Here is a 27902-nt window from a genome sequence, read left to right as displayed (position 1 = left end):
AAACGTGTATACGCAAACACTCTTACATACACAGTTCACATACACAAGCCTCTGTCTCTGGAAAGACAGATCAAAGTTGAGCTGTGGGCACAGGAGGTGGGGCAGATGGAGAGGGTGGCCAGCCTGGGGCACAGCATCACAGAAGAGCGTGTTTGTCTTTGTGTGTGTGTGTGTGTGTGTGGGTGTGTGTGTGTGTGTGTGTGTGTGCGTGTGTGTGTGTGTGTTTGTGTGCGCCTGAGAGGGAGAGAATATGCCTGCTCAAATGGGATCTTGTGTTTTCATCTGTGAGCAAGTATGTACAGTATGTGTGACAGAGATCTCTTAGAGAGCCTGTGTATTCACATGAGAGGCTGTCTCTCTCTTTTTGTTTTTTGAGTATGCATGCATGCCTCTGTGTGTGTGTGTGTGTGTGTGTGTGTGTGTGTGTGTGTGTGTGTGTGTGTGTGTGTGTGTGTGTGTGTGTGCGTGCGTGCGTGCGTGCGTGCGTGCATGAGTGTGTGTTCCATGTGTGGCCATTGAGGCAAACACGCAGGGAGATGAGAGGAAAGGAGACCAGCCTTTCAAACAAGATTAGGGCTGTGGCTGCCTAAAGGCCTGCCTGCCTTGCGACACTCTGCATAGACTGGGTGACATCTATATTAACACCATGACAGCAGGCCCAGTCTGCTGCGCCTCCTGACAGAGAGAGAAGGTGCCTCGCTGACTGACTGACTGATTGCTTGACTGGAGATTTTGACGTGTTTTAACGGGCTAAATGAGGCTACAGCAAAAGTATCTGAGCATTTATAGTAGTAAACGCTCAGTGGCATCATGTCAACTGTCTCAACAGTGTTGTTCTTTTTTCCTCTGAGTATTTTTTAATGATGGTTATATAAACACAATCTATTTTTAAGAAGTAGAAACTCACTGTAGCTTATACGAATACCACTGCCCACTGTGGGTTTGCTTTTGTGTGTGTTTTGCAGTCAAATTTTGGCCATTGCATTAAAGTACAGACCGACAGATACCACTACAAGCTCAGTTTGTTTGTCCAGTTTTGTGTTCGTGTAGAAGGATGTATCTGGAGGCTACCACTGTAATTACTAATCAGCTTGTCTGGCTGAGTTGTAAAAGTGGAGATGGTCCAAATTACTACCAGTGAACATAACATCATTACCACATCCAAGAGAGGAAGAAAAGAAAAGATACTTCAGTACAAAAACAATTACAAAATATTAACATACTCCAAAAAAATATTTTCATAACTACAATATTAGCTTAAAAAAATGAAAGTCTACTGCAGAGTTATGATGCACAATGTTAGTATAAGGCTTGTTTTCTGATAAAAATGGATGCACTGAATATGTCGTTTTTGGAGCGGTGAGTAAAAAGGTTCAAATTGGTTTCACTCATTGTGTGACGGACAGAGTCCTCCGAGCTGTCAGAGTGACAGAGAGAAGAAACAAGGAAGGTGGCTCATAACGGCTGAGAAAAAGGTCATTCCATCCATCCTTCCTGCTCGCCTTCCAAATCAATCAAAAGAATAATGGGGATAAGACTAACTCAGGAAATTTCTTGTACTTGGACTTGTCTTGTACTGTTTGTTTGTTTTTTTTTTCTTTTTCTACAAAAAATTACACTTCAGGAAAAAGTACTGTACATCATGAGTAATTAAAGATAGAAAAAATGTTTAAGAGAGGAGGAAAAAAAAGGAAAAGGAAAAAAAAAGGAAGGATAGCTGAGCCTCGCTGGTCCCGAGCCGTCTCCCTCTGTTCCTCAGTGTCCAGTAATAGACCAAGAGAATAAAAGTGGAGAAGAGAGGAGTTGGTGGGCGGACACAGTCATCTACCCGGGGTTGTTTTTCTTCCTTTTATTTGGACTGGGATTGGGATCCAGTTTCAGCTCTCGGTACTGCACCTGTTAAAACACACAGAAACACATGCACGCACGCACACACAAACACACACCACCCGGTCAGGTGGAAAGAGCAAAGGATGCTTGAATAGCACAGAAACCCTCCAGAGGCTCTCTTGGTCCAGCTGTGTGGAACCGTGGCCTCAGGGAAGGGATTACACACTGATTACAACACACAAACACACACACACACACACAGATGCACGTAAAGACATGTACACTCACATGCACATACACACACACAAACATGTACTCTGTTCAAAGCTCCAAATACACTCGTACACAGACACACACGAATGTACACGCACACACGTACTTCCACAGATGTGGAACAGTGGCCTAAGGGAAGGGATCACACAAACAAACACAGAACAGGGCAAGGGCTCATGGGAAAGCTTGGAGAGACAACGGAGTCATCTCAGTATGGCAAGATGGTGAGGAGAGAAAAGGCAGAGCGATGGGAAAGAGACAGAGAGCTGTATAACCCTGTTTTTAGCTGTTAGTTACTTCAGTATCACCTCATTATTGATCACATGGTGACTTTGTCTGTTAGCTTCATACATGCTGCACTTAATGAGGCTTATGGACCAATCATGTGATGACTGAGTCATGTGGGATAAAAATATAAGTACTGTATTTAAGTCAGGCAGAAACAACACATTTCTGACAAAAACCCCAAAGTGCTTCTGCACCGTGTGCGTATCATTCATGGTACAAAAAACAAACCAAAAAATGACAAAGCAGAATCTCGCCTCTGTTTCTCTCTCCACTCAGACTGGGTGAACTGTGGTTAGCCATCAGAAAGTAGTCTGTCTATGTGCAACTAGTCCTCTTCTCCCTCAGTGATGAGTGGATACTAGCGAAAACCTGACCTGATGAGACTTGTGTCTTCTTGCAGACAGGTGAATGGCCTGTCAGCCATTAGGCACAGCACAGCAGCTTAGGATGACTTTAAATGGTTTGGCAATTGACAGCAGGACATTTGAGGGACAGATGGGAGGAAAGTTTAAAATGTATTTATAATTTCCTTTATTTAGCTTAAAGTTACTGCAAGGAACTTTAATTTTGTGTTGATTTTAGTGCCCTCTGTAGACGAATGCTGTAGCATTTTCCAGGAATGAAGACTGAATTTCCCATGAGCACCACCACCTCGTGTCATAAAGATCTTGGCTAGCACCTGCATTTTTTATACTTTGCTGCAGGGTTGTGTGGCGGTGTGGGCGTGTTTATTTGTGATTTAGAATGTAACGACTGTGAAATAATCAGAAAATAACATTTTATTTCTCTGATTCACTGCTTTGTTCTTGCTACACTGCTGCTTGCTGTCTTCATTCACTCTCTAGCTCACTCAACCACCGCTGCTCTCTCTCTTTTGCTTGTGCTCTCAGCTCACTTGTGCTCTCTCTATTTTTCCCTTGTCTTTTTAAAAAAAAGGGTCAGGAAGCCAACAACCAGTCTAACTTTACTTTTGACGTTATCAACTTTATGTACTTCCTCATGATACATTGCTACATGTAATGTAAACACAGGCTCTTCTGTCATGCCTACTGAAATTCCATCTGATTTTGTAGGGAATCCGACCTAGTGGCAACCACATATAAATAGCCAATCTTCTTGCTGATGGTATCGTTTGCTTATGTAGGTCATATGGAAGCATCATGAGACTGTTTCATAACCAGTTAAAAGTTCCTTGTAGTAACTTTAAGAACCACTTTAATCCAAAGCACCTCACAGCACCATATGTGCATGCCCTTTTAACAGCCCTAACGATGCATACGTCCCAACACAACAACTTTAGTGCCATGTTCTACCTTTTGAGGTATTAAAAGCAAGATTTTACTTTCTTTAACACCTTGTGTTATGTTTTGTTAATGGTATGTAAGTAAGCACCAGCTGAACAAATGTAGACACACAGATTTTCTACCTAAACTTAATCCTACAGTTCAGCATTATAATTTTAACTGACTACTTAACATCACTATTATGTCACTTACAATCAGAGTTTCTAGTGGCACATTACAATAACTTCAGAACATGTTCAGCACTATCACTGGGTTACTATCACCAATTTCTGTATTTGACATGCTAGTCAACTAGCAGATCATTGAAAAAAAAAAGGCTCTTACGTGATGGACACTCAGACACAAGAGCATGACAGTGGCTCAGCGTCAACAACCACAGACTGTCACTCTAGCAGTCTCACTTTCAGATGTACACACACGTGCATGCATACACAGAAATACAGTCGCTAGCCTAGACAGATTCAAGACACTGACAAGCACTAGCCACTGAATCAGAATACTAATAGAGAGAGAGAGAAAAAAAGAGTTAACAGTCACAGCACCAAAGAGCCAGTATTGTCTGTGGGATCCCTCCTAGGCTGATGTACTGTAGGCTACTCTGCCTGTCTGACTGACTGACACCCTCTCTGATTCTCCAGGCAGACAACAAACTGACGTCAATATGGTTTCTCTGTTCTGTCTCATGGTGAGTCTGTCTGCTGTGGACGGGAACAGCAGCGTCTCACAGCGCTGGCTGGGAATAAGCCTTTATCATCCATCTTTTACTGGTTCCCACTGCCGCTTCAGTGAAGCCTTCCACTATCCTCTGCCTGCAATGCACAAATCTGAGATGCAAAGAGACGTGTGTGTGTGTGTGTGTGTGTGTGTGCACGCAAAAGAATGAAGACACATGAATACCAGCAAAGGAAATGTACACACATACACCCGCGCCTCCCACATCACGCAAAACACCCTGTCATCCTCGCATCATTAAAATCCCATATAAATCCCCACACTCCACACACAAATATACAGTGGGGAATGTCTGTTCCTCTGTCTAACAGTGGTGGTCACCAATGTCCCGTTAAAGTGCTTACAGAGTGGTTAGGCCGGCATGTGTTGCTCTCTACGCCTCACTAGGCAGCCAGACTGCACTGATTCAGATCTGGATGCTTCTCACTGTCCACAAGGCAAACTAACATCCTACGAAACAGCTGTACAAATACAACTGGTTTGTCAGATATATTGACAGAGAAGAAGAGAGGCTAAGAGACTGCCTGAAAGATGACGAAGAAATAATCCAGGTGGAGAAAACAAAGGGGTTAAGGAATGATGGGAAGAGAGATATAGAAGGGACAGAAATAGACAGAAAGATCAAGGGAGGTAGGGCAGACACTGGGACAAACCAACAAAGGAAACAGGAGAGAAAACAATGAGAGCAAAGAAGAGACTGGGTGAGATATGTGGACACTCGGGTGATGACAGATACTGTTCTCGTGTGGGTGTGGATCCTTTTATAGCCTTGCCAACTAAAGCAGACAACGAAGTAAGAACCCAGGGGACAGAGAGGGGTTTATATGGCCCCATCTGTGTGTCTCTGTGTGTGTGAGAGTGTGTGTGTGTGTTTGTGTGTGTGTGTGTGTGTGTGTGTGTGTGTGTGTGTGTGCAGTGGTAGTTTTGTTAGGGGACCATGACTGTCCTGGCATAGTGCCCACATTGACTGCGATCAATGACAATGGAGTATCCACAGTTGATCAAGATACTGAATGGTTGAATTATTTAATTCACTCATGAGTCATGGAGTAACAGCACATCTGCACAAAATGCAGTTATGTGAACATACAGTATATCTGATAATGGGAAATAATTGCATTCACAGAAAAATCAACCCTTACAAGCTACCATATATCCAAAAGTAGGACAGATATTGTACGGGATCACTGGCTGTTAGTGGTTCCATTATACGACCAAACGCCTACAACAGCAAAAAAGGAAGACGGCAATTTAAATCTGCATGTTGACATTCCTGTCCAAACAAAAATCTTTGTGAGTGCATACAAACAAAGAAAAGTTTGCATGTCAGTAAAAAGTAGGGTTTTTGTTTGTCATGAAAAGTAGCGAGAGGGATCGACAAAAAAGAAAGAGTGAGGGGAAAAAACAATATCTCAATCAAACAACAGTTTTCTCTCTGAAGAGCTGCCAGCCAAGAAAAATGGGGCTCATGCGTCACAGGTTCAATTCCACCTTACAGGTGACAGGCCTGCCTGATGCTATACCCTTGGCTCCCCGCTGCAGACAAACAAGAGCTAGTTAAAGTCAAAAAACAGAAGAAAAGGCAGAGGAGGTGAGGAGAATGTGGGACGTTAGCGAAATAAAAGAAACCGGAATTGGGTGAAAGTAAAAAAGTGTGGTAATGCACATAAGCAATTTGGTAGCACGAGCGGGGAGCTTAAAGGGGGAACATCGACAGGAGAGGTAGTGGGTAAAGACCCAGCGCTGCTCAAAGGCTGCTCCACCCTCGCTCCTCTCCTCTCCTCTCCTCTCCCAAATGTTGACAGTACAAGTGCAAAACAGGCTTTGAAGTGTGCTCTGCTGAAGGGGCGCCGTGTACCGTGCTTCGTTTAACGGTGTTACCCACAAAGCATCCCGAAATCTGCCTCTCTCCCTCTCTCACTGTCTCTCATTCTCTCTCTCCCTCTCACATTGAACCTTTGACATTGTTTTGATGATGCCGGTGTGGGCATACAGACAAGGCGAAACCAGGGCGGGTGACAGTTCGCAAAAAAAAAAAAAGGCAAATACGTGAGTAGACGAATCAAGTCAAGAAAGGCAAGGGAGCAACATTTTAATGATAATATGTTATTCTGTTTGCAGTCCTCTCCAGAGAGCACAAAACTCAAAGTGGGTTTCATCTCATGTGACACCTAACAGAGCATAAGGGTTATTAAATGTTTCCAGGGAAACACAATTGTGTACAGTTCAGACATCTGCAGAATGTAGGATTCAGCACTCATGTCTATTGTTGAGAAAGAAAAGGCACATCAAGGTGACATAAGCCAGTAAGCAAAAAAAGAAGTAAGGAAAGTTTTGCCTATTAGCTGCAGTGGTACGACATTGAATAGTGACTAATTGGCTACTCGCAGTGAAATATTTAAATTTGTAACAAAAGTGGGGGAAGGACAAAGCAAAGGAGAGAGAGACCTCTAGTAGATGTGAGCGATGGCATCTGGCAACGTATCAGCCTTTAACTATCCTGCCTTTGACCCTGATATACCCAAAGAGGTTTCATCCCCAACATAAATGTTGTCTAAAAATATTAACCCGACTCCCCACTGTTCATTAGGAGCTAAATTGGAATTCATGCTTATTTTTGTACTGGGGGTTTGATCCAGCTCCTTTACACCTATCATAAAGGGCCACTTGGCATGCTAATTGCCTTGGCCCTACTTATGCACTCCCTAGCTCACATAGCTAATGGTGTCATAAAACATACTAGTGCACTGACACCTCCCAAACGCCAGGTAGGGAATAGTTAACACTATAAAGGTGCTCAGTTTGGCCTCGTTTAAGAGGACATGAAGGATTCCCTGATAATGACCATGAAGATAGCTTATGCCGGTAAAAGATCCAAACCAGAAACTCTTACCCAGAGAGCAACAGTGACTACACACACACACGAACCTGCACACACAAATACCTAAGCAAGGCTTTATTGTCACTTCTCACAGAGGGACATAATGATTTAAATAAAAAATTCACTGCTGGGGATTTAGACTATAGAGAGTATTTGATGGTGCTAGTGCCCAGTGTCAGAGATTTGGAGAGTCTGGTTCACAAGACTGAATTACCAGATGAAAACAGAGTGTTGTTGCTGCTAAATGCAAGGTTTTTTTGTGTCTGTGCACTATAGAAAAATGGAGGATAAGAAAACAATGACAAAAGCTGTTCTGCAGTTGCTGCAGTCTTCTCCATTTATAAATGTTATGATGGACTATAGTCCAGTGTGGTTGCCCTTTGTAAATAAAGTCATTAGAACCTCATCAGTTCTGGCTGCACTGAAGCACCTCCAAATGATGCGGAACACTACACTAAAAAAACCCCAACCCACCTCACATGCACTACTGCTGGGAGAGCATGTGTATGTGTTAGGTCACACCGGGGCCCTAAAATAGCACTTCATTAGTCATCCAGGGTGTCAGGCACAGTGGGCCCCTGCACCAATGCCATAGGGTGCCATGGACACGTGCCCGTGAGGGGACGCTCCATTTGGACCCCAGCACCTCTTTGCATCATCTGAGAGCCCCGGGGCTCAATCCCCACAGACGGCTTTGACCCAGTAACGTGGGGGCAGGCAATGAGGTGAACCCACCACCAGAGGAAGCGGTGGGACGCACTGCGAAGCAGAACGTTCTTGTCTGTTTTTAGCCAACGACCGCAGAGCAGGATGCCTTCGCAGTGGGCTAACCTTTGGATTCAGTGAGAAAGTGATTAGTGCATGTTTCAGTTCTGACAGAGCAGCAAATCTAAATGTCGATGAGCTTATCTTTTGGAAATGAACATAATTAAATTGTTCTAAATAATCAGACCAATCATTTCCATCAAACCAAACTTTTACCTTCTGTCCTCATTTCTTCTTCCATATGTCTACATCGACTTCCATCTTTCCTCCCCTGAAATCTATTCTTACCCTTTTCCTTGGTCTTTCACCCTCATTACTCAGTCAGCCTCCAAACTGTCAGAGAAACCTGGCAACAATTACCATTCCAACAGCTGCAGCAATAACTGTTACAGTAGCACTTACAGTATTACTTATACAGTAGGCACAACTCCAGCAGCACGGGCACCAGACCAGGGCAGTATGTCTGCCCCCACCCTCCCCAGCCAGCAGGCCCTCATTAGAGGCCTTGTAAAGGCCTTGTAATGGCCTCGTACCTGCCGGGCTTGGGCCCCTTCACTTCTCTGCCCCTTCAGGCTCCGGGTGTGTAAGGTGGCTGCACTTCACCAGAGGGGACAGCTTGCGCTCATTTAAGGCAATGGCTACCTGCCCTGTGCCAATCGTTGTAACAGGCCCCAGAAAACTATGAAACTGTAAAACTGCACGGGGGCCAAAAGGGGGAGAACACAGGGGGCTGGCAGGGGTGTAGCAAGGATTATGACCCTGTAAAGATGAAAGAAGTTGTGGGCAACAAGCGATCAAAGAGGAAGTGTGTCAGCGCTGATGTGGCAGGGGATTGGTCGTATCAGAGGCCCTAGGTCGTACAACCTCAGTCTGCACATTTGTGTATCCGTGCGTTCATGTGTGTGTGTGTGTGTTGAACTCAGCACAGCAGGGCTTAACGGCCACAGCGGACACCATCGGTGCTGGATAACACAATGACTTTCACAAGCTGCTGCTTAATTGCAGTTTAAACTGCACTTTGTCCTGGGCAGCACAGCACGTTACAGAGTTAACATACACACACACACAAGCCCATTTACACACCTATATTTTACCTAACGAAGCATCTGTAGTCTTCAGCCACAAAGTTAATCTGATCTCACGGTTAATGTAGAAGCAAAACCGCATGGGGCTGGTTAACTGTTGGTTTACACTCTGTTCCAATTACTAACATAGCTGGGAAACAACAGCTAACTGTAATTGTGTGTGAGTGTATGTGTATGGAGTCAATCAGCCTAGTTATATGCTGGGCACTAAACTCACTTAACCTTGTTATCTTATTACACAGCTCCAGCTATGTATGTGGAAATTGAATTAGACTAGGAAGCTACTAATAGGAAAACAAAGAAATGACTTTGAAACAATTAGATTAGATGTTTAAGCGGGCAAAACAATGGTCAGGTCACCACACAAGTACAAAAGTGTAGAGTATAAACCCAGCAAGCAGCTGAGAGGATAAAAAAAGAAAGAAACAGAAAGAGTAAAAAATTGTAAAGGACCCTTGCCCATGTATGAGACGGACAGAGGTGGTGTCAGAAAGATATAAAAGATGAGACAAAGATGAAAGTGGAAAGTTCACCTACCACTTGTACATCTGAGGGCACTCTGGACAGGAAGTCTAACAGCTCGTTGTTATCAATGGTGTAAGGGTCTCGCAGCTTCTTTGTGAATTTATTCACCCCTGTAGAGAGAGAGAGAGGGGTAGGGAAGAGTTGGAAAAGAGAGGGTATCAACACAGACTATATGAATACATACTGTATATAACTAGTAAATGCAAATACTTGACCTCACAGTAGATGTAAATAAACATTTCTGACATTAGCTCACCCCAGGCTAGCACAATATATCTTAGAGGAATGAAGTAGATGATGATGGTTGCCATTCCAAGAGCCACAATGGCTAGCCAGCTTAAGAAAGGCACAGTCCAGTTAAATGAGCTGCAAAGAGAGGAAACATAGTAATATTAAAATTGGGAGAAACTGCTCAGTAAAGAAAGAGTAGGGAGCAGAGTCAGAAAGAGCATTTTATTACGTTTCTGTTCAAAGCTGATCTGGAAACCCCTGTACTAAAATTCATTACACTCACTAGAACTTAGCAGAAGGTCAGTGCAATGACTCAATGCAATCCACACCATCTTATCAGTAAAACACCCAGCAGCTTCATAGAAACACTTAAAATGTTTTTAGCTGTAACTGAAGAAAGAACATGTAGTGCACAGGCAGCCCAACATTTAATTCCAAAGAAATCCCCTGCCTTCACTTTGCTTTGTATATGTTTAAGTGAATGTTAAGACCTTATTGTACATGAAATGAATGTTGTTGTGGTTTTTCAGTCTATGTATAGTGATGTTTGTTTTTAAGGTTTACATGTTTCAGCTAACAGAAGGTCAATGTGGGTTAAGTGAGAAGTGATGGACAGATAGCCCGTGTGTTTGTCTTTCAGGGCTGTGGTGTCACGCTGGCAGTGTTTCTTGAGAGCAGCACTGAGTTAGACTCAGGCTGGCAAGTGGAAGCGGGGCAACCTGGCATTGCAGAAAAAAAACAAAACTCTGGGACGTGCGAAGCGGAGCAGAGCGCAGCGGGCTGTGTGCCGAAGAGCGGGCTTACGACTCACTTCTTTATCCTCTCGCCGTAGGAGGCCACTTCATCCAGTGCATTCTGCACGCTGATGCACACGTCCTGAATGGCATAAAGCTTGTTCATGAAGCCCTTTCTCTCAGAGTCCTGCAAGAGCACAGATAGAGGGAGAAAGAAAGCAAGGGTGAGACAGGAAGAGATGGAGAGAGACAGTGAGGAGAGGGTGAGAAAGGGGGAGGAAAGGGAAAAAAGGAGAGAAAAGACAGGCCGGGCACAGGCGTCTTTGTGAAAACAATACATTTTAAATAGCGTCAAAGATTAAGAGTGGATGCCAAATCACCAGATATCCTGCATGAACTGACGGAGTGCTCTCATTCCAGGCAGTAATAGAGATATAAAGTCGGCAGAACAAATCAAAATGTTTTCCTCCTTACAAAAGCTCACACAGGAAAATTTGAATATGTGAATAGAGAGTCAGAATTAAACTGAAAGCCGAATGGATACATCAATCTTTGGGCACTCTTTCTCCCTCTCACTGGTGCTGCCAAGACAGCCAAGAAGACCAGGCAGAGCCCTCTTTTGTTCTGCTGGCTGGCACACTGTGATGATGTCACCAACTGTGACATCATTATCATCCTTATTAAGGCCGTCACCCACCATGAAGAGCAAGCTCTTCCTTTTCAACTTTTGATGGTTGAGAACTTCAGAATATTGTGGGGAGCGGGGGGAGAGACCACAAACTAGGCAGGCAATCTAAAATCTACAATCCCCCACTCTCACTGAAACAAAGTGAAACATGTAAGAAGTCATGCAACAGTCAACAAGCTGCCTGCTGACTGACTGACAGGCAGGGACAGGATGGACCTGGACAGAATGAGGTGACAGAGAATGGTCGAGAGCCGTTGGGTGAGTGAGGACATCTACACGCAGACTGGTCGTGGCTAGATGTGGTTGGTGGGCATGCTTGGGAGACAAAAGTGGGGCATAAAAGGAAGAGCGAGACTATGTAATACCATCAGAGAAGCGTCCAGTGGTACAGTATAATCATGGATGGTCAGTTTACAGTACTGTACAATCAAAGAGGAAGTGTGTCAGCGCTGATGTGGCAGGGGATTGGTCGTATCAGAGGCCCTAAATCGTACAATTTTTGTAATTTTGGTAATTTTAGATGTGTCCTTGCATGGATGAATTGATGCTTTTCCTCTGTTTCTGAGTGTAATTTTCTGCTGAGCTGAATGGAAGATAACAGACATCTTCATAGTTCAAATAAGAAAGAACATCAATTTGATATAACTGGGAAAAAATAAGGAAATTACAAAGCAACATAAGTGAACTGGTTGCATAATGAACCAAAAAAAACAAACAACAAAAAACACTGAAGCTTTAGTAATAAACATTTAAAAGCAAGCAAAAGTTTATGGCAGAATAAGCAATAGCCACAAGTATGTTTCTTTTGTTAGAGAGACAGCATGTGCAGCAATGGCTCTTATTGATGAAGATGGATGGACATGGTTAGATTAGAGATGTAAACCTTTGAGTAATCCTTATCATTAAACCCAAAGAAGACAGTGAAGCAGTCAAAGACACTGAAACCCCCAGGACCCCAGAGGCCTTTACCACATTTCACTCCTTAAGGCCAGCCCCCACCTTACCGCAACCCTCCCAGCGAGACTCAAAACAACCCCCCACTGCCCCCAAAGCCACCCTCTTCTTTCTGCTCTCCATCCAGGATCAGATAATGTGAAAAATGAACCATGGAACAGTCAGGGAGACCACATGGCCTCCCCAGCAAAACCACACAAGACAAATAGATATAATTAGACAGCGTCCCTGGGTTATTTTTCTTTGCAAATATTTTACAAGACTCCCTTTCTTTCTTCCTCCCTCTCTCCTCCTCTTTTCAGTCCTTCCCTCGGAAGCCATCTGTTTTTCATTGCTCGCTCAAACAAATCTCAGAGTGTAGAGGCTATTGTGATGGGCCGGGTTAGGCCGAGCTGAGAAGGACTGGGCCGGGTCAGACAATTTTATTTTCTGGCCCAGACTCAGGGGAGAGTGTTTGAGGGCCAGGGGAGTGGTGTGAGAGAGCAGGCGGGGGTGGAGAGGATAAGTCAGAGGTCATCAGAGTATAAACCATTGCCACATGCCCCTCGGACTGCGGTCTGACTCCTATTTCCTGTCTTCAAACACGGCTCGGGGAGGCGGGAGGTAGCAATAACACAGAGGGCCACGGAGAACCTTGTTTTCCCAGCTTCCCCGCACACTGCGCACATATGGAGCCAGGCAACCTGTTCTTATAATGGAACCTAATATGCACACAAACACACACATACACACACCCTACAGCTATTAGATAAGGTTGATCTGCACACCTGGTCGTGCTGTGTGACTCTACAAACGATGTACACCGACACAGATTAGACTATGAGGGCCCTTGACTCCTGAAAGCAGTTTCTGTCTTTAATGAGCAAGTTTGTAGATTGTAGAGGTTTTTAGACTGCAATGTCAGTCACCACTAAAAGAAAGGCGATTGATACAGAACCATAAAGAGAGACACAAGGCATGCACACATCGCATTCAGGTTATGGAAAGCTTTCTTATGTATCAACTTACATATCAAACAAAATTATGAAACATCTAAATCAGGGAGGTGAGCTCACTTAGACACACGTTTACACATCCTCAAGAGCGGATCCGTCACTAGTGCAAGTTAAGTCAAGGACTAATCATTCTTACTGTGGTTTAGTGGAGTATGTGTGTGCATGTGTGTGTAAACCACTAGCTCACATGTGATATGTGTTGAGGTTTTCCAGCCCTGACCAGCTCCCACTCTCACTCAGGAGGAGGAGCAGGGTCTTTACAGGAGACTCAGGGCCTGTATTTCCATCTGTCTCTTCCTGTGTCTGTCAGTGAGACTAAGATGGTTTGTTTGGAGACCTGAAGGCAGGGCTAATAAAATGAAATCTGTGAGGCCTCTCGCTTTGACTTGGCTACAGTTGCAGTCATGTTAATGCTCAAAGTATGCTACAAATCCCAGCACCTCTGACAGCAGTGTCTTGATGGATGGTGCTGCATGGCTTGAATCATTCATACAGATAGTGTAATAAGCTTGCCTAATGAGTTCAGCATCATGCATTTTAATAGACTGCAACTGTAGGTTCATCTGCAATGTGTTATGCTGACATGTTACAGTAACTGCCAATTCAGTCTGTGTACTACAAATTGTCACTGCAGTCAGATGACAGAGCATTCAATCTAGATGACTTAATCTACTGTAAGAGAGGCCTGAATGTATGGAGATATTATATGTGTTCTTTACTGTTCTGTACATATGCCATGTGTGTCAGTATATACAGTAGAGTTTAAGTGGAGTACAATACATAAGCTAAGGCATGAAATGTCATTAATGTTGGTAATAATCTCTGACTGTGAGATAAAACTATTGGCTTAGTTTCTGCCACAGCTACATTTGATATAAACCAAATTCTTAAAAGGGAAACAAAATAATTGCAAACTGGTGCAGCAGCATTAAACAAAAAATAAATATATGCAAGAATTTCAAAACAGCTAGAAATAATATATACTGTGTTAATTAATTTTTCATTGCTAATAAGAAACAATGCACCACTAATGCAAAAATAGCATTAATGTGTGTCTCTTAAATGCATAGTCCAGTGTCAATCTAATATAAATACAAAGACATCTTGAGGCCTTTGTACACTTCTCTGATTATTATTCATTCTGTGTCCTTTTCTGTGTGTTGGTCTATCTCTCCTTCTGAATATCATTTGCTTTTAAATCTGTAGCAAAGGGTCAGGGCCAATCAGAGTGCAACGTGAGGGTTAAGTCGGAGTAACACACACTGCTGTGTATTAAATAAAAATCTGCACTGAGACAGTCTGTTTACCCTGTGAATGAAATGTTTCTACATGCAGCAGAGGCTCCTTGACATCAATTAACTCTCATCAGGTTGGTAAAAGAAATATTTAGTGAGTCAGTGTCCTTTGTTGGGAGAGTTGCATGTTTTAATTGTGTGTATGTCGCTTAAAGGCAATAAATGCATCTTTTGTGGTTATGTCCAAAGTTTGCATCATAGTGTGTAGTGTGATATGAAATCTCAGCCAAGCAGCCATCACTTTAGAACTCAGCCACCCTGTGTACAAATGTGTGGAGCAGGTTGCACCATGGGATTGCTCCCATCAGGGGAAACAGACAAGGGAAGGCTCGTTAAAGTGATGTGAGCTGTTTACATGCGTTAAGGAGAAACAACCCTCAGTGACACCAGAGAGAGTCGAGGGACATGCGCTCTCTCACCTACACATACACAGAAACAGCCAAGTCAGGCTAACAATACTGCACTTGCTGGTAAATTGTGGTAAATAAATGTGGTAAACTCCTTGAAACACTTGATTAAATATTTAACAAAGGAAAGATGTGCAATGCCTCTGTGTACTCAACTGTTCCATGTCTCTTTCGGAGAGATAGCATCATAGCAGAGCACATCTATATGCAAAAATGCATAGTGAGCAGTTGTAAACTTTGCAAAGACAGTTTGTTCTTCACTGACCCAAGGCCTAGAGCTAAACAAGAGAGAGGTCACTGAGGACTTAGCCTATTACGATGGACTCAAATATCTGTCCTATATCTACTGGGTGGAAATAGAGAAAGCCATCTGAGACTGTTTTAACCTCTGATCACATTGTTCTCCCTGCTGGGTTATGCCATAAAAATGATAAACCTAACAGTTATAATGTAGCATCATATATCCAATCACACCACAAAATGAGTCTGAACCACAAGTGGCTTCTGCTCATTGCTGCTGTGCTAAAATTGCACCTGTTTTTCTATGTTTTTCTTTTTTGCCTCTCTCACTCTGGCAGCACAGTAAAAATTGAAATGTCAAATAAAACGTGACAGGATGCTAATATGTGGCTCCCAGAGGGCATCTGAAAGTGTGCTTGTTGATTTTGTAACAGCAGAGAGAGTCGACATCCCTCCCATTTCCACCCCAGGAAAAAAAAAAAGTGAAAAGTTGAGTCAAGTTGCGGAATGCTTTAGTGGCAACACTGATTCAATTTCCAAAGCCAGTGTAAGAATTAAGAATGACAGAATAATAAATAGCGCATTCAATTAGCATCTGCTGTACGGTATGGTTAACACTTGTGTGTGTTGCTATCTCTCCTTACAAAATAACACATGGGTAAAATAAACTAATTATCCATTCCCCTAAACATTACATTTACCTGTGCCGGCTTTTTAAACATTTCTGTGAACAATTAAATATAGAAATAATTTAGTAATTGATGAAAGTGAAATACTGTTCACTAGTAGGAGATGAGGCTTATTCACATCAATGGCTTTCAGATCAATCATTTTTTGTCTTTGTTTGGTTCAATACATGAGTTACAATTATTGGTCAAAACTGTTAAATGTTCCGGTGATAGTTTATAATTTGCATTGCTATATTTGTATTGCAAAGCAGTTTAATTAGTTTAATGAAAATGTGAGTAACACATTTGGCCACCTGGCAACTGGGACGCTTTTTCAGGCATTACAATGATATTTTACAATGGACATTTTTTGCAGTGAGTACTTTATATCTTCGACACTGACCATTTAAATAGTTGTTCTTCTACCACAAAGGTAATGTAAGCCAAATACAGACCTTAATATGAAAATGAACGTGTCTGAATAGTGTCTATTCCAAGTAGTCCGCTGGGGAGCGAGGAGTCACAGATTTAATCCCACTGGGAGTTAAGAGGAAAAAAAGTTGGGGAGCCAGTGGCCTAGAAGAATATCTCCCCTCTGTCAGGAAATGACAACAAGACGAGACAAAGGCCCTGCGACCAGCCTCAGATACCACCATGCAACCTGGCACCTCGCCAGCGCCACATGAAAGAAGCAGATGTTCCTTTTTTTTTCAGGCTGCGGTTTTAATAAATAATTTAGCCCATACAACAACTAATCCATGGGTGAATGTGGGGAATACATCTCTATTTCCCTCCCTCTCTTTTTTATCATAAACACATAAATATCTGTTTAACTAGCATGTTGAGATGCACCGCACGTCCTCCTCCTGGCCCTCATCAGGCAGCTCACACACACAAAGGCCACGTTAAGATGTGATGGGGCGTCCCACTCCCAAAGGCCCAAACGGATGAATGTGAGGAGAGTGTCTATGTCTGTGTGCGCACACAGATTTCTTTGAGAATATCTGTGTGCACTGAGTGTTGCTCCCACAAAGCCAAAGTCAAACTACAGTTAAGACTGTCAGCTGGAGGTGGACCAGGCAGACACAATGCTCTCTAGTACTAATTAGTCTCTTCACCCAGCCTAGTCCCATAGCGAGGATAAATATACACATATGTAAAAGAGAGGGAGAGAGAGGGAGTGAGGGAATAAAAGGAAGAGTTGGTGGTGGTGACTTATTTCAGTTTGACCTCTGCTTCCTATCCTAAAGAGAAAGGTTTCTGGTGTTATGAGAGTGCGTTTGTGTGTGTGCCTCTAATGTGTCTGGGTGGCAGGATGTTGTTTGCCACTGATCATCTTTACCCATCTCCCCCCGGGGCCTCTCATCACCTCCACCACACCAGCCACTCCATCAGACTCAAGGTCAGACGCACACACACACGCACACACACATAAATGACTTCCACCCCACAACTTCTACGCTTGATCACTTCCTCTTCCTCACCTCCTGCTGAACACCACCCGACCCCCGCACCCCCTGCCTAATTCTCCCCCACCTTGCCTCACCTCTGCTCCCCTGCTCCTGCGCTCTCCTTCCCCTGTCCTTCCCAGAATCCAGCCTGGCAGAGTGTGATGAATGGGACAGCATTACTCTTGTCCTCTGTTGGCCTGGTTTAGCTGCTCCAACCCATCTCCCCCTGTCTGTCTGTCTGTCTGTCTGTCTGTCTGTCTGTCTGTCTGTCTGTCTGTCTGTCTGTCTGTCTGTCTGTCTGTCTGTCTGTCTGTCTGTCTTTTTCACTCTCTCTGTCTGTGTTGATTTAAAACATATGGCACTATGAAATCAAAACTGTATTCATTCATTCTCAAGATGAGAGAATAAGGAAACTTTGATAACACGCAAATGTAGATGAGGTACAGATATTTGGTAATGAGGTTTGGGAGAAAATCTGTTTCAAAGACACATAGGCATTTCTGATTCTGTAAGGTGGAGTTTTTATCCACAGGAGTTTCATTTCTCTTCTCCTCTATAAATCAAGATCCATACCTACACAATATCGCATAATTGTTGATAAATTAAATCATTGTAAATTATATGTGATTCATCACCTAGGTCTATAAAAACATGTGCTAACTCTGGTGTACCTTTAATTACATATTCATGTTCAGAGAGGCACAGGCAAGAACAAGCTTTAACATCCACTTTTAAACTTTGTTTTGGTAGAAAAAACAACACGACAGAGCGAGAGTGCATTGCTATGAAGTGAAGGGATCACGTCTTCAAATAAAATATGCATCCTCTCTGTGCTCATTACAGATTTATGACTCTTGTTAAAAGAAAAGGTGGCGGCTGCCTTCTAACATGTCTGACTTTCAAATTCAGACGACACCGCTGTCAAGTGTTGTGCTCCACATTCTGTCCAATGAGAGACCGGGAGGGATGAGTGTTCCATCTTCCACATCCTATTCGGTGAGTGTCTCGAAGAGAGTTACTTTGGGTGGATGAGAGCGTACAACTCCTCACCTACAGTGCAACGAGTGCTCGTCGTAAGCCTTTGATGCATAGTTCATCAGTCAAAAAGTTCAGTTGGTTCAGCCGCTCTTGTGTATGTGATTCAGAACAATAACAGTTGGGGGAGTAGACATTGCTGCATTAGGCATAATGAGCATTGGGATTTGCTCCAGCAATATGAAATGGTTTTGCTGTTCCTGTAGCAACTTTTAAGAAAAAGTGTTCAGAAGCACATTCAAACCACCCCACCACCCACAACCACAACCGCGCACACACACACACACACACACACACACACACACACACACACACACACACACACACACACACACACACACACACACACACACACACACACACACACACACACACACACACACACACACACACACACACACACTATACTTTTAGGGCACTGAGAGTCCCCATTAGAAAATGTGTTTGTTAGGTGCTTATTATCAGTGACTTATGGGTCATAAAGTGTGAAAATAATCATTATTTTTAAGAGGAAATGTAATTAGTGCCATTTAAAAAAAAAAAAATCTAAATCTCAAAGTCTATTTTGACAAAAAGTACACTAAACAACTCTGTGGTGGGAATTAATTTCCTGAAGGCCCCTGTCACTGCAAAGATTACAGGTTCAAAATTAGCAATCAGCAAGCAAACACTTGAGTGACTCTCAATGTCACCATTTAGTACATCAGATCCAGCAGTCCCAGTAGCAACACAGAGTTAATACACTGCCACAACTCAATCTACAGCTGTCACCTTGCAGGGTCTACAGTGTTACAGGGAAGTCACACAAAAAGATGGGAAACAGTCTTCCATGCTGGAGCCCCATTGGCGTCCTCATCACCCTAAAGAGCAGGCAGAGGCGGAGGCCTCGAGGCAGGGTTGGGTTGCGGGCTGAACGTGCATAGCGTGGGTGTTTGATTGAGACGTGGACAGGGAACAAGTACTATACACAAACCCCAGGTTTACAACAGGACAGCAGACAGAGGCCGCCGGACAGACGATGAGCTAAGTAGGAAACCAGAAGACAGTGACACACACCATTAGGAGTTAGTGCCAGAGCCGCACACATGCCAACTTACCACCATCGCTCGTATCCACTCAAAGTGCCAGGAAGCCAACATATCCTCAAGGATATGGTTTTTATCACGGCTGTCCTCCCAGGGGCCTGGTTTAGGGTCCTTTGTGGATAGATTACAGTAAGATTTTCTCTTTACAACCCAGAGAAATCAAGGTGCAAGGGGTTAAAGAAAAAAGGGTATGGCTTACCACTAGGGTCTTAAAGTTGATGTTTTGGCCAATATAACAGGCTATAGGCAAGAACAACATTGTTTCACCACCTTCTCTGTGGAGATTGTAAACACAAGCACTATGCTGAAAGCAGCTTTAGTAGTGCAATGCAAAGGAGAGTTGTTGTTTTTTTTATATTCAACTTTGTTTAGTCATCCAAATAAATCCTTTTAATGCTGGGTTAAAGCTTGACTGTTGTAAAACAGTGCAATTTGAGGCATATACTGGACTATTGCAAAGCTGAATCCAGAAGAGCACTCATTTCTACAATCTCCACAGTGACTCTGGTGAGTATAAAGCTGTACTAACCTATAGGTATACTTGTACAAACTGCAAAAAAGCCCTAAGAACAAAATTTCATATTAATAACAAAAGAGTTCAAGTAAAAGTGAAACAGGAATTTAGAGCAGAGTTGGAGAATGAAGGAGAAATGAGAGAAAGTGAAAGACAAAGAAAAAGATATGTATCTGGGGGGAACAGAGATAGTGAGAGATGATCCACCTGATGTATGTGTGTGACAAAGAGGAAAAACAAACAAACAATGCAGTGTATTTTGCATAGAGAGACTATACTCCTCCATGCCTCTTTCACCCTCCTTTTTGTTTTCATTCCTTCCTCTATTAGCCAAACATGATTAAAATGCAGTTCCTACCAGTGTCTCTGCTGAACAACGAAAGAAAGACAGTGAGATGGAAAGAAAAATGAAGCAGAAAAGTCAAAAGCATATTTTACAGCGTGACGCTTTTCATCCTTCACAAGCAGGGAGAAGAAAAGAACACAGAGATTGAAACTTTTTTCTCTTCCCCTCTCCCTCCCTCTGTCACTCTCTCTCCCATTCTCTTCAGCAGCTCAAAAAAACCCCTGATACCTGAGGACAACCCCACTGCATTACAAGCTCAATAGCCTCCCTAGAACAACATTTCAGTCACACTTTTTTTTCCGGAGCATTGATATAATTCCCAATGCTCTCTTTAGTCCAATTACATTATGCCATGTCGTTATCTGAATGATCGGCGCAGTGCCGTGACAGGGACTGAGAGAGGAACGCCAGGGCTTGAGAAAGTATTGCAGAGCTCCATGTGCTATCTGGAGATAAGTCAAAAAACTTGTACTGTTTTTAACCATATTCACACTGAGAGAAAGTGTGCAAACCTTATTTAACATAACGTGGAGCAGAGAGCCTATGCAACAGAGCAAACAGGAGCAGAGATAGAGCTGGGTAGAGAAGAGACAGGTAGATACAAAGAGAGAGCAGAGCGATAGCGTATGTAAAAATCAGTAGCTGAAAACAGCTGTGAGGCCTTCAGGGTGAGAACTGGATACGTGTGCTGATACTAGCCATTGGCCAGGAGTTATACCGGTACTTCCCAAAGAATTGATAAACACATACATATGTGCAGACGTGTGTGTGTGTGTGTGTGTGTGTTAGTGTGTGCGCATGAGTCATGCCTACGGGGAAAGCAGCAGAGGGTGGAAAGGCTGTCTCAGCACTATAGATGAGAAGGATAAAGAGATATTGGGGTTTAGGAAGACGACTGTGTGGCAGGAGAGATGAAGGCACAGAGGATCATGTATGCCCAATCTTACATACACTATTCAGTCAACTGCATTACAATTTGTTACAACCTTTTTTGGACTACATTAACATTCAGCGTCATGCAAGGTGTTCATAAATCAAAGAAAGCTATCCTAAATTTGTCAAATTGTATTGTAATTCTATATGGTTTACCTGTACTCAGTTGGTGCCCCAGAAGGTCAAAAATAACACACAGCAAATGGGCTAAAAACAGATTTCATTGCTGGTTCACTTGGAATGCCTTAGGGAATTGGGTCCATAAATAAGACTAAAAAAGGACTTTTCATTTCAGTATAGTAATTTAAATTTTACAGTTCAATGTGTTCGAGCTAATGAATAATGTCCACTCTATATTTACCATCATCTCTGCACATGTGGGAGGGAAGGAGAAAATGAGCAAGAAACTGGAGAATAAAAAAAAATAAAAAAATTGAAGGGTGCATGTGGTGTGTTAGTGTGTGTGTGTGTGTGTGTGTGTGTGTGTGTGTGTGTGTGTGTGTGTGTGTGTGTGTGTGTGTGTGTGTGTGTGTGTGTGTGTGTGTGTGTGTGAGAGAGCGAGAGATAGATAGATAGAGAGAGAAAGAGAGAGGGAGTGCACTGAGCAGTAAGCCCGTGAGCAGGACATGATTGCAGTGTGTATCTTATCTGTGTCAGGTCCTCCTGAGGCTAGTGGAGCCTAGCTGAGCAGAGCACGAGCGCTTCAGTGACCAGTCAACCGTGTGAGGGTAATCTCCTCACTCTTTCAGACTCTCTCTCGCTCCCTCTCTATCTCTCTCCCTTTTTCCAGTAAGCCCCCCCTCTGGGAGACAGCTGAGCCACTGCACAGACACAAGCATGACACTCACACAAAATACACAAACACATTTACACACACAAACACTCACACCCATGCTGAGCCTAAAGGTGATAGCTTCGTGCCAGCTCTGGACAGTGAGCCCTCAGGTGAGAAGAAACATCAAAGGCTACATTGCACAGTGAAGCCCCTGCAGCTGGTAGCCTGTAAATATACTGTGGGAATGAGCTGCATGTTGCTGCTGTCTTACACCGTCCATGTCCCGCAATGTTACTTCAAGGTGTATTGGAAAATACTAAAAAGGCACATACAGGCACATGAACTGAACTGTAAAGAAGACAGAATTAGGGGTGGCTGAGATGTGAGGAGGTGCAGGACACTTGGACGTCCAGGAGTACTTGTCCATGTCATTTTTACACACTAACAGCTTGTTGTTGTAGCAGAGAAAGCAGAGGTGTCCTTTCTAACTGTTTCCAGGTCCCTGGTACTCAGTGTCATGGCTCACTGGGGCACATACATTGAATGGAGCTATCGTTAATGTTATTAATTACACCTGTGTTTAACTGCTATGACGAGTCAAAATGTCTTCAGTGATAAAGTTGTATTACATTCTTCTAAGTGAAATCCTCTAAAGATAATTATGAAAAGAGAGTAAATCATCATCATCAATCAATAGAGAACTATATGTCTGATACAGTCCCAAAAGTAGCATCCCATTAACTAAAATCAGTGTACCTATGAAAGTGATCAAATTTAAGATCTACTGTGCAAATGAATGCTCCTTGGGATGTTGAAACTGAGTAAAGTTCATATTGACAGTCATGTGAATAAGAAGATGTATTGAGCTACAGTGCATTTTCAGCACTTTTTAAAAAATCAAGTTGACAGGTCTATAATTTTAACATCTAATATTTAGTATTTAAAAAAAACTTCTTAGATTAAAGTGTTGAGTCCAGAATATCTGGATTTAGCACCTCTGGATCATTAGATGATGATATTTTAATCACATCCAAATAAAATACATGCTACACCCCTAAAAAACCTTTCCTTACTCATAGTAAATTCTGCCATATTGACATCTTTTCATGCTGAATGTGTATCTTATTTGTTATTTAACTACAACTTCAATATGTATGCAACTGCTTCTGTAGTCTGTTGGTGAAAAGCTGCATCTGCAACTTGCCATCATAAAATGTGTTTTATTGAAAGCAGAGGTTCAAAATTTGGGCAATATACTGCTGACATGTGTGTGTGTGTGTGTGTGTGTGTGTGTGTGTGTGTGTGTGTGTGTGTGTGTGTGTGTGTGTGTGTGTGTGTGTGTGTGTGTGTGTGTGTGTGTAGGCAATAAGAGTCAATCAACATTCCATGTTGAAGATTAAGACACACACACACACACACACACACACACACACACACACACACACACACACACACACACACACACACACACACACACACACACACACACACACACAAACACACACACACACACACACACACACTCACAGAGCAGGAGGATAAGAGTAGAAGAAAAATGTCTAACATTCTTTCATCCCTCATGTGCCTGCCTGCTTGGCTTTAACAACAAAGCCGTCCCCATCAATTAGTGTAGATGCTGGACTTTCATTGAGATTAAGTGACTAATATCAGTGCTTGCTCACAAGAAAGACACTTTTCACGTCTGCCCAACAATCTGCTAAGTCAAAACACATGTGGTGATCCAAGACAAAAAGCCTGCAAGGGGTCTTCTATGCAATGAAAAACAGGTGCTCTACTTTTTGGCCATGTAATACCCCATTTAGCCTCTGGAGCAAAGGTTATCCAGCTAATAGCTGCCTTGTGGTGCACTGGGAAGCGCCGTGCACATGGCCGGAGTAAACATCTGGGACGAATTGTACATACTTGCAACATATGCTTCAAGTTCAATTAAAATGAGGCCTTGGCACATTTATTAATCTTTTTTTCCCTTTCACTCTCGTTCTCTCTCTCTTCTTCCCTCTCTCCCCTATAGGCCTGTGCCATAAAAGAGGCCTCCTTTGACCCGTCCTTCATACTTACTCATACAATCTGAAGCTGTACCTCATATCCAATGTATAAAAAAAAAAAAAGAAAAAAAGAAAAACTCATATCCAATGTAAAAGACAAATTTGTTAAGCCTTGAAATTCCATTTGTTCTGCACTTAACCAGGTTTGAGGGAGAGCAAAAGGAAGAGAGAGAGAGTACCGTATGTGTCAGGATGAAAGAGAAAAAAAGGCAGGGAAGGGGACGATTGAGGGAAGGGTAGAAGGAGAGAGATATAGGCGAAGAAAAAAGAAAAATGCCCCCCTTTCAACTTTCCTACAGCCCAAATGAAATGCTAACAGTTGAGGGGAGCAATAGATCAAAATGTATGAAGCCAGAGTTGGTAAATTGTAGCCTTTGTGGCGGCTGTGCTATCCAGCATCCCAGCCCTGTGTGAGCACAGAGAGCAAGGCCTTCTTATGTGGAATAATCAGTTTGGCACCAAATCTGACAGAGGCTGCACAAGCTGCTGCTGCACCTCATTTCAATATGAAAGTCCAAAATGTATTTCATATAATCTGCAGCTTTTCAAATGCCTGTATTTGTATTTTTTCCCTGAGAGGAGGTAGGAAATGCAGTGATGGAGAACAGACGTAAAGAAGGGGTAAAAAAAGGTTCAAGGTTGCCTGGTGCATATCTTCAGTCAGTGGCCCCCTGTACATTTCAGCCTTGGAACTTCACAGCCATGAAACTTTGCTTCTGCATCACTGTGGGAGAGGATGTAATGCTCATGTATCTTTGTGTGCTCATCGCCCAACTGGCTGCTTGGCTGACTTATTGCCTGACTTACTGTTGGGATGACTATTTGACCATCTGCAACATAAGTGTGCTTTTTTAACCATTTTACTGCAGACTTGAACTTGTAGCCCTTAAAATTTGGAAAGGTTGTAAGCAGGGTTGAAATCGTATAAGAAAATTCAGCATTCAGCATGTCCTGAGGCATAATAATTTTAAGATATCAAATTGCCCGGTCAAAGGCCTTTACAATTACCATTGCAAACAGCCAGGGTTTTCCTCCAAAAAGATTACCAAACCAGACAAACCAGCAAATTACCACATCTTAGCCTACTAACCTTTATATTGCTGGAGTGTGGCTGTGAGGCATCAAATAACAGCCGGACTAATTTCAAATTCAAGATATTTCCGTCAAGGTGCTTTACGGGTTTCCACAGTAAAGTCGTTGGGCTGTACTTAAAAGCTCACGTTAGAATGTGTCAGAGCTACATGTCCTTGTTTTACGACTGCTCAAGTCTGATCACACTGTGGTATCAAACTGAAAATTGTCTTCATTTCAAATGTGCCACACCAAAACACAGACAACCCTGTAGATGGTCACAGAGCTGCTGTTGCATTTCAATTACCATCCCTGAGTGGAACATTGACAAAGTATTTTATCCTATCCAGTGGCATTTGTTTCAGTAGCTGTTCCTACAGTGTAAACGAGCAGAGGCAGTAAAGCAGCCACCTGTTGTTACCTGATAGTGTCTGGACAAGCCCAGATGCTGTTTTACTGGGACATAAAGGAGCAGTGAATGGGCCTAAATAGCTAACTAAGCACTTTATACGGGGGCATGTTCACAGGAAACAGGGCTGAAGTGTGACTGTAGTAACGTAAATTCTCCATAGTGTTATATGAAGGGAAAAATTAGGATACTGTACCAAACCGCAGTGAAAGACCAGACCAAAGCAAAGCAAGCCACAAAGAAGAAAAAGGTGAGGAATGCGCTGTGTATATACCTACAGAGAAAACTTTTCCAAAAGGTGAAAAGGTTGTACAATCTTTGTACAAGTGTTTGTGCCTCGAGCAGTGACTAAACAGGGGAGGAGATGGGAGGGGAAGATCGAGTCATTTCACTCGTCTGTTTGTGTTTCCGGTCTATGAAGCAGTGTCAACTCCTCCTGAGGCAGTGTGTGTCTATGTGTGTGTCTGTCTGTCTGTGTGCGCATGCATGTGTGTATGTGTTTATGTGTGAGTGCATCCCTGACACAAGACATAATTACCTTGTCATCTTTGTCAAAATCCTCATCCTCGTCCTCCAGTAGGTCCTCCATTGCTTGCTGACAGTTGCAACGAGAAAAAACAGAAAGAGAAATAAAAATGTTTATGTAACAGCTATGGTGCAGATAAACATTAGATAACACAGGGTTAACATTGGCAGAACACCCAGAGAGGCATATTAAAGCTGATTGGTTATGCTTATGTCTGGCAAGAGTTTGTTAATGAGTATGGAAAGCATGTAGATAGCACAACTATTGGATGGGTGTGTGCTAATGTGTCAGAAGCTTCAGAATGGTTTAGAATTACAATTTAATTTTAGAAACATTCTGTTGTTCAAATGCGTTGACACTTCTGGAAATGTAAGCAAATGCTCTGGCTTTGAATTTCAACGGGCTGAGGATTAAAGCCTATTCATCCACTCAAATCGCATTGCACAAAAGCATTCAAATCTTACACTATTCAGGGGGACAAGACAGCAGAACTCTTCTTCTTCTGATTCTCTTTGGTCTCTTCTGACCTCTATGACCTTTGTACCCGTCTCTCACCTCAACCTCCCATTTTCTACACATACATCAATCTATCGTTTCATATCCTCTCACAGAGTGGTTTTCCATGGAAGAAGAAAAAAGGAAGCCTGCAGCACAGAAGGCAAGTCACAAAGAACAGCAACTATGTGCTTCAGTGGTCCAAAACCGATGAAACTGGAGCTGCTGTAGCTCTGAAGCCCCAAGACACCCCAATACATACTGTACAACACATAGAAAAAATGACAGAGACACACTTCTGTGCACGCAGTCAGAGACACATATGAATACAGACTACAGTAACAATAGCACATGCAAGTTGTAGCTTCTCCTGTTCAGTAATAGAACGAGACAAAATTAGTTTTACATACGCGTTAACAGGAAATGAAATGTAGAAGGAAAAATGTCTTAATGGGAAATGCAGTCCTTCACATACACTTCAGACCTCTATATGTATTTGAAAAGCGAGCCAAGAAACAAATGTCTTGGGGTATTAAAAAAAAGGTAGCTTGAGCCACTGTGTTTTACTGTATCGGATTTGTATTTAATGATACAGTGCTTCAATCACTGTGTGTCTTTGTGATCGGGCACAAGTTCACGTACGGTACCACCAAAGAGAAGAGTACAGATCGGTGCAGAATCTCTTATCCACCCTCTTCCTGTCAATCACAACATCAAAGCTATGAGGTCATATTGTTGCTCCCAATTTACATAAACAAATACCCGTATCATAAGTCTTACAGCTGTCAACCTCCCAACCCCCAAACCATAAAAACCTTCACCCAGACTCAACACCACCACAACCCCCTAACCACGTCCAGAACAGCACAGACTAGTTTGGAGAAATCCAAAAATCATTACTTAACGAAACAATAGCTTTTGTCCTTTTTGTTTTTCATTGGAATAAGGGGGAAAACTATGTGGCGGCTGACATAAGCTTCTTATGTAAATGCAGCTTCTCGACACAAACAAAGAGGAGTTCAGAACAGCAGAGTTGAGAGGGTAGAGTCAATAGTGCGCTGTCTACCAGTGCGTGTGTGTTTGTGTTCTATCAATAGCTCTTGGTGACTTGGGCAAAGTGCTGTGCGTGCGTGCACGACACTCCTTGTTGAAACTGTCTGACTGTATAGCAACTGGTTATTCCCCAGTTCACTGAGACTCCATCACTGTTTAGAAAAATAAGCCTGACTGTTCACAGTTCACAATCTCTTTATTGATGGAGAATACATTCACCACTACGCTATACAAATACCAGAGAGGGA

The 27902-nt window shown here is 42.8% G+C and overlaps 1 protein-coding gene across 6 annotated transcripts in view; it reads right to left on the bottom strand.

The window, feature by feature from the left end:
• Positions 1 to 1824: 1824 nt before the first annotated feature.
• Positions 1825 to 27902, bottom strand: part of LOC133978472 (multiple C2 and transmembrane domain-containing protein 1-like) — a 149126-nt gene continuing 123048 nt past the window's right edge. For 3 of the 6 annotated variants that reach the window (XM_062416719.1, XM_062416717.1, XM_062416718.1), the window contains 5 exons: positions 26119 to 26171; positions 10726 to 10835; positions 9940 to 10049; positions 9696 to 9793; positions 1825 to 1896 (listed from right to left, as the gene is read on the bottom strand). In XM_062416719.1, the coding sequence (XP_062272703.1) occupies positions 1825 to 1896; positions 9696 to 9793; positions 9940 to 10049; positions 10726 to 10835; positions 26119 to 26171 (443 nt within the window). Of the gene's footprint in view, positions 1897 to 9695; positions 9794 to 9939; positions 10050 to 10725; positions 10836 to 19478; positions 19578 to 26118; positions 26176 to 27902 lie in introns of all 6 variants that reach the window. The other 3 variants (XM_062416716.1, XM_062416715.1, XM_062416720.1) reach the window with 2 other exon arrangements.

This window comes from Scomber scombrus, chromosome 4 (genome assembly GCF_963691925.1).
Source record: "Scomber scombrus chromosome 4, fScoSco1.1, whole genome shotgun sequence".
Lineage (NCBI taxonomy): Eukaryota > Metazoa > Chordata > Actinopteri > Scombriformes > Scombridae > Scomber > Scomber scombrus.
The sequence above is the reverse complement of the archived record's forward strand: the minus strand, read 5'-3'. Positions and strand labels throughout refer to the sequence as shown.